Here is an 11003-nt window from a genome sequence, read left to right as displayed (position 1 = left end):
GGGGTTCTAGCGACGGGAGCCGCTGATTGCAGCCTCCTACGGTCCTACCTCGTTCTTTCGGTAGCCCAGCAGCCTAGCAGGGCCCTCTTAGTTACACTGCTAGCTAGCTACTACTAAGGGGTTAAGGCAGTAACAAGAACAAAATCCCCAGCAAATAGACACTCGTGCTATCGCAATAGTATTGAGCGAAGCGTTTGTAGCAGTATCAAGACGTGATTTGATTGGGTAAAGTAACTGGATCTTCCAGTGAGAGCATAAGTGTAGCTGTCAGTATCAACCAAGTACCTATATAGCACGGAGCAGGGAATGGTTGGGTCAGAGACATCATCACGGAAGCCTTTGCTCTGCGCTACAGTTAGCTGCACTGCCGGCTCGCTTGCTCGCATCTGGCTTTTTCTTCTTCCTAAAGTTAGTATGATCTCAGGAGGGGAATACAAGGGTTAGCTACGGGTACTGGATGCTTATATACGAAACTCCTATGGAAGAGTATACTGGGTAATTAGGAAATACACTAGAAGACTGGACGTCACTTTGTGCCCGCTACCGAGCTTCAACGGTCGGCCTACTCTCCAGCAGAAACACACCTACAAACTTACTAGCAGGCTCCCATAGGGCCAGTCCAGCCATCGCTTGACTATGTCGGTCATCAGCCTGCTACATCAGGCGCGCTGTCCTGGTGTCAAAACAACACGTTCTAGTTTATGTAGGGCAACTTCATCACCAATCATAGGCGGAAAATGCACCTCGTAGGACGGCTGCAATAGTTAGGTCTCGAACAGTGAACTCATAATTAAGACGGTGCCGTTATGCAAGCAGCAGGTTATCCTCGACACTTGGCCTTGAGCATTGTATAACACCTCTTTACACGCCGCAGGGGAGGCCGGGGAACCAACTGCAAATCCGGCTTATGAACGAGTTAGCTAGACAGAGAATGTCTAGCATGGGTGTCTGATGACGTGGGTTTCTCAATGCAGTGATACAAGAGCCACTATTAGAAACAGGGAGGGGGGCCGGAGGAGGGGGGAACTAAGTAGAAGAGAGGATGTTGACGTGTGCATCCTGGCGTTTACCGACCTGACCGTGCTCTGGTCAATGATACCTTAACGTTCCATCGTGAATGGATCTGCGCGTAGACTGTTGGCCATCGTACATGTTGCCCTGATGGGGATGATACATCAGGGATACAGCTATTGTTGGATCCGGACTGGCCATAGCATTCAACGCCTGAAACTCATAGTACGCTTGTTGATGGGGATGAGGAGGCCATCCCGACTGCGCTTGTGTTGGCATTGCTCGAGAGGCTGCGGATGTGGTCTGAAGGTGCGGCACGTTAGAGACTTTTAAAAAGGACTCCTCGGCCAGTTCGCCGGACTCTATAACTTGTTGCATAGGTGTCTGGCCGGTCATATGCATCCTGCACGTACTGGCGACGGGTGTGACGAAGTCCTCGCGAAATCTGCTGATGCTGTCGGGATCAGTGCCTAGAAGAAAGGCGTACTGAACGAGCAGCTTAATGTCGCCAATGTGCCGGCATTCTAATCTCTTCCGCAAGATGTTGGACGTCTGAGGGGTCCACTTGAGAGATGTTCTTAATGCTTCGCTCTGTGTCCACTCGTTCCAGGTGAGCTGCACCTGGCTCTGACGGAGCAGATTGCCCATCCTTGTAGAGTACGACCATCCGCCACGACTGGCGCCTTGCTCAAAGTGCTCGGCCACATGACGGACGTATTTTTTGAAGGTCGGGCTGGCGTTGGTGTACTCCGGGGCCTCAAACACTTGCAAGCAGCCGTCAAAGCCGCAGGCAAATACCACCTGCGGGCAGAGTTTGACCTTGGCTACGTCTACGGACACAAGAGAATCGCAGTGGACCTGTTTCAAGTGTACCTTGTAGACGCCCTGTGAATCAAACACCATATGACAGCCATAGTGGCGGCAGAACCACTGAGCGTCGTTGTAGTGAAAGTCTTCGATATGTCGTTTGAGGTCGCTCTTCCTTGCGCAGGTCTTGATGATACCTTCCTCCCCGCACAATCCACACACAAAATACCCATTCCGCTTCAATTTCTTTAGATCAGCGGATGACGTCCCCACTGTCGGCGGTTCCGGCACCCGCTGCTTCACCCGAATACGTCCAGCCCGCCGCGTTGCCGAGGTGCAGGTGGCAACGGAAAGGTCCCCACCTTGGATGTGTCTGCTCGTGGGCTTCGAACCGTCCCGAGAGCCCTTTGGCACTGCCACCCCGGCAGTAGAGGATTGGAGGGGAGAATAGCGTACTCTTTCGGATTCCCATAGGCCAAAGTCGGCTGATCCCGTGGATGACATCGCAGTATAAATACTTGACGCTTCATCGGGAGCTGCGTTGCGTTCAGCCGGCACTGGAGAAGCAATCGACTCCTGGACCAGGCTCTTTAATGCGTTCATGCCGTATCTATCGACCAGGTGCTTGATCAACTGCCCATCACCTAGTCTCTGCGCAGGCGACACCATCATAGTTTGCCGTGAACTGTTGGCTTCAGGCCAAGTATATGGGGCCATCGTCTTGAGTATGGGTCGTTCTTGCTCCTACGTCGGCAACAGCAGGATGCAGATGCCGTGTGACGAATAAGGTAGCTGCGGGCTTTCGTGAAGGCTATCGGGGACTGAACAAGTGTAACGACGCGATTCATAAACAGGATAAGACGAAGTGGCTCGGAGGAGTCCGTGAGCAGGCTGGAAATATACGATGAGTTTATTAGCGGATGGGTGGTTGGCACCGGACGCCGTATAAGCCATAAACACAAGAACGCTTTACCAATGTCTGTCAAAAGTTGCCAACGAAAAGAGATGAGGAAGTTTGCCCTAGAGTGTTGCTCGTAGAGAACAAGGAGAGGCGCAGCGACTGGCAAGCCCAAACTGGCCTGGGTTCAACAAGTGATAAAAAGGTTGGACGAATAGCACTATATGACGGATATTAGTGCTTGGTTTCCGGGCCTGTCTTCAATTTGACATGGACCGATGTGGCCCCCCGGCCAGTACCGTCGGAACCGAAACAGCGGTCAAAAGTTCCCTTGCTGTGAAGCGCGCTAGGGGGTGGTAGATGGGCAGGGATAAGGATGGTTTAAAGCGAGTGGATCTGGCTTTTTTGCCAGTTGGGCCAGGCCGGCCACCCAGTCTGACAGTGCCCCTCCTAGCCGGTTTTTGTCTTTACTTTTTTTCTTTTCTTTTTTTTCTTCTTCTTTTCCTTTCGATTAGGTTGGGAGTGCTAATCTTACTGGGGCATTGACCTCTGTTCTAGCCGTAGTGTATCAATTGAGACGAGAACGGCAGCTGGAATGACCACAGAAGCAGCCAGACATTGTGGAATCGAATTGAAATTAGTAGGAAAGTCTCATCCGCACAGTCCAAACCTAGACCCAGCCTTCCGTCGCAGGTGGTGATCCTCTCCCTCTGTTCTTGTTGGTCGCCCACTCATCCCAAGTTAACATGAGTCACAGCCATAGGTATATCTTCCTCCCTCCTCGCGATTGGACTTTCATTCTCTGTATCGGCATGGTATTCGTGGTGGCTATAGTGGTGGTTTTGTGTAGCTAGAGTCCGCCACCTCAAGTTGATGTTGTGACCATGACGCAAAGCCAGCGGATGCGAAGTCCGGAGATCACTCTCGTATCTCTCGTATCCATGACTCGAGAGGACCGTGGTCATTAGCGACCAGCAGGCTGCAGCGAGATTGTTATAAAACGTGCTGTGCGCAAGACTTTTGTTACGACCCGTTATGCATGGATAACAGTTGACCGACCCACTTGGGCGTCGGGCGGCTAGGACAGGACATTTGTACTGCAGGATCACGGGAACAACAGGAACTCACTCGGTAACGGAAGAACTATGGTCCAAATCACGTGATGATAAGATAACGATCATATTGGATCAATATGATCCAACACGACTTGGGGGCCAAACGATCATTCTGGATCGAAATGATCCAGATCGACCCAAGGTACAAAGGAACATGTTCAGAACTAGACTTGTATATAATGACCCTGAGCCTGGCTCATGGTCAGACTTCCATAGCTCTTCAGCAATCAACTTAGTATTCATCCTCACGGATACTCTCAGCTTACCTTCACTGCGAATCACTTGTTGAGTCTAAGACTGATCACCTTGGCCTCTGAAGAATCGATCTACTACAGCCTACGAACTACGACCTACGACCACGACCCAGTGTACTGTTAGAACGTATCAATCCCCAGCTTCTGTTAGCAGACCCTACTGTCGGATAGCTGACCGTAACAACTTTCCCACAGAATAGTCAAGACAACGACACCTCGCCGATCAGCACTATCTCTAGGGCAAATGGGCACACAAACGACCCCTGTTCGGATGCCCTGCTGTAGTCTCCATTCTATGGAGCGTAATAGGGGACGTTGGTGAAGGCCAGGCTCGGCAACAAGGACGAGCAAGCAACCAAAAGGGCTGAGGCTCTGCATCTAGCTGCGCCGACTTGTACATGGTAAGGGGGCCATCATGAATATCGAGTCCACCAGTACAATGGCACAGGCACTATCCGAGTGCCCGGCGCATCCGTGGGCGCGTGACTGCGGGTGTCTCCGTACTTGACGGATCCAATCTCCACATGCCGTCGGGCAGCACAGAGGACCGTCGTCGTGGCGGCTGCATTACTTATAGGCGGGGCTTCTCGCCCCTTGTCATGCTGCTGCTAGTCGCACGGTTCTAGCTCATGGCTTAGCGATAAGGGGCCTTGTATTTTCCCTCATTAACTGTCCTCCTCGGAAGGATGATTGGCATTGGAGACGTCAGAGAGTTCTTCACTGATGAGTAACGGAGTCTCGAGGCTTGATTCTAGCTCTGCTTACCTTTGTAGTGGGTCGAGCGTCGATCTTAGGCCACGCACCTATCTAGTAGGCCTCGGTTTCGGTCGGTATATTGTCCGCCTGTGTTGTCCGGTGACCTTACGGGTAGGCGAGGCCGCGAAGACCGCGGGGACCGCCTCATAGTAGTGGAGTTTGGTCGGGCCTGCAGCCATTGCAGTACCATCTGTAATACGGCACTCACTCCGTGCTTTGGTTACCACTACTATGATTAGCTATCGCAGATGGCTTACTAATTAGTAAACCTTTCTAGCATGATATTCCTAGCCAAAACCACACATGAACAGAGTCCAAGAATGGGGTTCTCCTATCCTAGGGGCAATCTTGGATTACACGCTTGTTCGCATAGCTACTGTAAATGGTTGTTGTCTTATGCCAGCTTCCTAGTATGTTGCTACAAGCATGAAATCCAAAGCACTGCCATGTCGTTTGTGTTGGGACAGCTGGCCTTCTGCATACTTAAAAGACCTCTTTGTTATAGTGTATGTGTGAGCTCGCACCTTTCGATCTCCAGGCCCAGCAAACCACGACGAAGGGCCAATAAGTATCCATTCCACCTTTCTTGTCATATTCGCTTGAACTCTAAACCTGCGTAGCAGGGGACGTCAAACTCGCCTGCGATAGAAGCGGCAGCAACGCCTGTGATAAAGGGAAAGAAAGAAAAAAAGGTCTCTTCCCCAGAAGGTGTCATGCAACCCAGGTCAGCGCAATACTTTTCGCCTTTACTGCTGCGACACAGCCGTCTTCACCGAATCTACCGCTATAGTCACCCTAACATAATCACCTGCACACTTTTCCCCACTACCTGAGAAGTAGCAGTCTTCTAAACACACCAAGAAGACCATCTATTGAGGTCAGTAAAAGGTGTACTGGGTATGATTGTGAGCAACAAAGAGTTCCTGGTTACGTGTGTGGTTCGGCTGAATGCATGAGATCCGTGTGCGGCCGCCGCCCCCCCCCCCCCCCCGCTTTTAGAGAGCAATCAAAATCGGATGACAGCACCCAAGCGATGTTAGTTGTATACAGTACTCGGTATTATGATGGAATTTCGACGAAACTCGATACAGTCCCTCATTTGACAGTCAACTCTCACCCCTATACCGCTCTTGGTCCTCACCTCGTTGCAATCATTCTCCTCTATAGAACATACCTAACACAGTGTTACGACCCGTAAACAAGGATAACAGCTGCATGACCCACCAGGTCATCAGGCGGCTAGGACAGGACATTTGTACTGCAGGATCACGGGAACAGCAGGGACTCACTCGGAGACGGAAGAACTATGGTACAAGTCACGTGATGATAAGATAAGACTGAGCAGGCAGTGTGGATCACTGAGCGCTCAGTTGGAATTACTGAGCGCTCACCAGCAGTCAGTGAGCGCTCACTAGTACCTAGTGAGGGATCAGTGATAGGACAAAGGGTACTGTTCAGAACTTGTATATAGTATAACCTGAGCCTGGCTCATGGTCCGACTTCCATAGCTCTTCAGCAATCAACTTTGTATACATCCTCACGGATACTCTCAGCTTACCTTCACTGCGAATTACTTGTTGAACCTAAGACTGATCACCTTAGCCTCTGAAGACCTGATCTACTACAGCCTACGACCTACGACTCAGACCACGACCCAGTGTACTGTTATAACGTGTCAATCCCCAACTTCTGTTAGCAGACCCTACTGTCGGATAGCTGACCGTAACACACAGCCTTAAGCGTCTTATGGTTCTTCTTGCACACAGACTCACCCTTGAGTGATTCAGCTTAGCCTAAGCCTATGGAGCCGACGAATAGTATGTGGGGTTACGTCTCGAAAGGACGTTGGGCGTGGGAACGGATGGTACCAGTTTAGTTATACTAGTCCACTAGGGACAGATGCTAGGTCCCTGACAGATGTATCCGCAGTCGAAGGATCATCCGCAGTGGAGATCGCTGTATGAATTCAAACTTGGGCGGGAGGACCGGATTCAACTGCATGGTAAGAACAAGCTTGAACGGAAAGCTACCTGCTACGGAAGACGATATCATCCCTGACACTGTCTCTTCTTTCGACGAGAGAAGCACGAACAGCAGCCCACCCTTTGACATTTTATACGGCATCCGGATTCGACTAAGCGAGTATATGGCGCCGGGTATGGCCACCGGCCCCTGAGACAGCTTAGAATGATGAGAAGTAGCTTTAGTGAGATATACAACAGCGGCATCATGCGTTGCTGCCAAACCGGCCTTATAGGGCCTCTCTAGAGGAAGCTGGTTTCTAATTATTAATACCGACTCGGAACTTCTGGACTGTTGAGGTTCCTTTAACGACGTGTCGGCACCTCTACGTCCTGGCTTCGTTCTTTCTTAAGCTCCCTAAAGCCACCCAGCTGACGTGCTCGCCCTTCTAGAGGCCACTGAACGCTGCTCTCTGCAGGCCTCTCTGCAAGGTGAGGCCGTTTCTATACGGGCGGATTATGTACGTGGAGGACAGTATAAAGCCTTGGTTGTAGGGTGTTACAGTAAGCATGGTCCGTTAAGTCGACTGACATTCCTAGTCTGCTATTCTAGTATCTAAATGAAATTGATCGAACATCATACGTCTATTGGTTGTAGATAATATCACTGGTTCTGCTACTTGTAGTCGCGTTACATACAGCGAACCCTTGTCTAGGTATTATCTAGTCCTTAATCGCCCCTATAGCCAAGTACCTAGCTGATAAGACACGTCATGGGACTGACTATCGCCATTCTCAGGGACAACTCCGAGAGAGAACTTCGAATATACTAACAAGATGCTATCCGTGCGATTCCCCGTTGGAGTGCAATGTCTCTGTTACGTTTAAGCACTATAGCTGCGTTTGCGACCTTCTTAGATATACCTAAAATAGATAACATAGGGCTCTGATGTGATTTGCTGTCTTCCCGTCTCGGCAGTGTGTGGTTTCTAGTAAATACGCGGAGGAGACTGAAATGTGACCGTCCCCCCACTGCTTGTGGCAGAGACTGAAGCTGGGAGCTGAATAGGAGAAACAGATCCCCGTTCCGAATAGGTCCAAGCCTTTAATCTCCCAATCTGTCTTTCACTAAACCCTAACCTAGACTGTCAAGAATTAGGGCTAGAGGCATACTTAGCTACGGGGTGTAATACTTTTCAAGCAGCTCCGCCTCTACTACACATCCTGCTCCGCCTCCGGCCCTGTTCGGTCACGCAACGGATCGATTACGGCCCCGGTCGACGTATACCTTATATTAATAACACCAGTATTATCTGCTAACTCATACGGTGTGTGGATGATGCAGAGGGCGCGGTGATGTTATATCTGCGACGACTTGACTAACTATGTCTTCATTTCCGTCCCGGTATTCCGGCCTGTGTGTCCTGCACGCTACGTGTTGCTCTCTAGGCTACGTACCTTAGGCTTATGTTTTAAGTTATAAGCCACGGAACACCTGGTGAACGACCCGGCCTAAGGTAGCTCAGTGAATCTTATGATGTGGTCTCCATCGCGTAGTTATCGCCAGGTTCTAGTGATGGCAGGTGACGAGGTGCTAGAGGTCAGCCTGCTCAATTGTTAAGCGAATCTGTAACCAACTATAATAGGTGGCAGTTCATGTGTACCTTATAAGGGGGGCGGATTTCAGTAGGACTCATTTATATTTGTGTATGTATAAATTTTCTTCCTCTTCTTTCTCTTTCCTCTTATCCCCCGAGACATTTGTGATGATATCCATTGCTGTTCCCCCCCCCCCCCCCCCCCCCGGCAACTGCTGTAGAATGCTATGATGTCCCACGATTCCAATTCCAGCCGATAGGGGGTCGGGACCCCTGGTGACGCTCGGACTTCTCAATGGTTCGGACGTCGCCGGCGCTGAGGCCTAGACCTTGAGGCCAAACGGCATGGGCCAATTGCTGGGCAGGCACACGCTGTTCCCGGTTCGCGCATTGCCTGACTCGTGGTCCCGGGGTCTCTGAAGCATGCATCCGCAACAGGCTATTTTTAAAGCGCCCTCCAGAGCGTCCTGGCTCTCCAGGTTCGGCCATATCTAGCCCTGCTTGCGCGCGACGCGGCCAGTTTCCTACAGAGTGGCAATAGGCAAGGAGTCTATGATCAACAATCGCATATCCCGTCGACCTGCCTCCTGTCGCGCTACGAGATCCTCCGCTGCACGCTTTATTATCAGTCATCCTGCGCGTATAGGTATGCTGCATCCGCATAATTGTCGGGCATCATACGGGACTAAGCGTAACAGCAACCAGGACACGTGTCGTTCTAGTGACAACAGCGGATTGGCGATAATTCCACACATCAACACACGGCCCATCGCAGAGGACCAGTGTGGATCAGGACGTTTTCCCTTCTCCAGACCCTTGGGCCCAAGACGACCTTCGCCTGTCTTCGAAATGGTCGACGATTTGCCAACGCTCCCAGGCTCTCTCATATGGGACAGGGGCCGATCGGAGGTGCGCCTGGTCAGCTCGCCATTCTCATCGTCCCCACCCATCGCCATCATCAGGGACATCCGCCCGTTACTGAGCAGCCCAGCACGTCTGAACGCGGTCCGCCATGCTACTGTGTGCTGTTCGCGGGCGTCAGAGCGCTTGGAGGCGGAGACGGCGATGCAGCGTTCGACGTTGGGGCAGGTGGCCGAGCCCGTGCCGCATGCCACAGGGGCGATGCTGCCGCTACACGCGGACTCCGTTGCTTCTGGATACGAAGAGGTGGGCACAACGCAGCCGGCAGGAGCCGTCGCTGCTTTGGCCGTCTTGCTGTCGCGCCTGCCTGCTCTGGAGACCCTCGAGATCCGGACCTTTGACCGGGTCGAAGATGAAGAGGATGACGAGCAAACCGCATCTCTAGCACTAGGAGACCCCGTCATCTCCCTCCTCTGCCGGGAGATGCTTTCGGCCGGCACCATGGCCTTCGCACACGTCAGGACGGCCAGGGTCGTTGTACCATACCCGGACGATGACCCCGCCGCGGAGTTCGGCTTTTACGTCAGCGCAGACACTGTGCTACCCCTGTTTTACCTCCCGCAGGTCCGCACCCTCGAGATGCACCGCGTTGAGGACGGTGGACGGTTGGTTTCATGGCCCGCCGGGGCAGGCCCCGTCTCCGCGACGCAGCTTAAAGAATTGGTCATGAGCAAGGCCCAGCTGACTGAAGCAAGTCTGGACCGACTTGTGCGAGCATGCCCAGACCTGGAGGTTCTCCGCTGGGAGCATGTTATCGATGCCGAATACGCCCGGTCGTGGCTTGACTTGGACGCGCTGCGCACATCGCTCGAAACCCTGAAGCACTCGCTACAGGAGCTCTCCTTCAGCGTGATTCTCTGGACATCCACAGCTATCGACTGCGGCGAGCAAGGGCCGTGGGGTATTCGGGGCACGCTGGCGTCACTCAGGGGGTTCTCTCAGCTTAAGCGCATCACTATCTCGCTACCGGTACTACTTGGGTGGAGAACAGATAACTCGGCAAGGCTCGCCGACGTGCTCCCCGCTAGCATCGAGTGTGTTACAGTCACTAACGAAATGTTCTTCTGGTGGCACTCCCGATGGGACGACGTCAAGTGGGAGGCGGACGACCCAAGCGCCCCAAGGTGGCACACACTCGAAGCTAAAATCACAGAGTACCTGGAGGCTAGGCCGTCAAGCTTAAGGCAGCTCAAGGTCGAGGTTTGGACAGCCGGTGAGACATCACGGGCTGAAGAGTTAAGAGACAGGCTGACATCAGTCGGGGCTGCTACTAGTGTTCACGTCACTGTTGAGCTGAGGTCATAGTTACGGAGGCTAAAGGAGGTGAAAGGACGGAGGACTACAGACATATTATACAAGTCAAGAAGCCTTTACTTATGGTAAGGTGACTGGTGCCTCGGGTGGAATATCTGGTTGATAGTAGCTTAGCTGCGACTGAGATCACTACGTAGTCTCAAGAATCATCAAAGAAGCTATTAGGAGCCCAAAGACCCAAACGCATATGTAGTAGTTACCCACCAGCCTGTGTACGTCTAACATCAGCTAGAGCACCCTCATCTCACCACTGATCCCATGACTAAGAACGTCTAACGATACCTTGGACAGGGCAGGGAAGCATATGACGTTTCTCAGTGTTCATAATAGTCTGTTTCCACAACGGACGGAGAAGTGCATAGATAGGC

At 52.0% G+C, this 11003-nt stretch overlaps 2 protein-coding genes across 2 annotated transcripts; one reads left to right on the top strand and one right to left on the bottom strand.

The window, feature by feature from the left end:
- Nucleotides 1-1231: 1231 nt before the first annotated feature.
- Nucleotides 1232-1925, bottom strand: CGCA056_v015133 (uncharacterized protein; the record flags this gene model as incomplete). The annotated part of the gene is made up of 3 exons (XM_037330374.1): nucleotides 1232-1314; nucleotides 1425-1869; nucleotides 1920-1925. The coding sequence occupies 3 exons, from the start codon at nucleotides 1923-1925 to the stop codon at nucleotides 1232-1234; spliced, it is 534 nt and encodes a 177-aa protein (XP_037171236.1).
- A 7324-nt stretch (nucleotides 1926-9249) lies between these two features.
- Nucleotides 9250-10639, top strand: CGCA056_v015132 (uncharacterized protein; the record flags this gene model as incomplete). Its single annotated transcript, XM_037330373.1, has 2 exons — nucleotides 9250-10534; nucleotides 10635-10639. The coding sequence occupies 2 exons, from the start codon at nucleotides 9250-9252 to the stop codon at nucleotides 10637-10639; spliced, it is 1290 nt and encodes a 429-aa protein (XP_037171237.1).
- Nucleotides 10640-11003: the final 364 nt, after the last annotated feature.

This window comes from Colletotrichum aenigma, assembly GCF_013390185.1.
Source record: "Colletotrichum aenigma strain Cg56 chromosome Unknown KSG_Cg56_contig39, whole genome shotgun sequence".
NCBI classification, from domain to species: Eukaryota; Fungi; Ascomycota; class Sordariomycetes; order Glomerellales; family Glomerellaceae; genus Colletotrichum; species Colletotrichum aenigma.
Note: the sequence above shows the minus strand (reverse complement) of the source record. Positions and strands in the feature narration are given on the sequence as shown.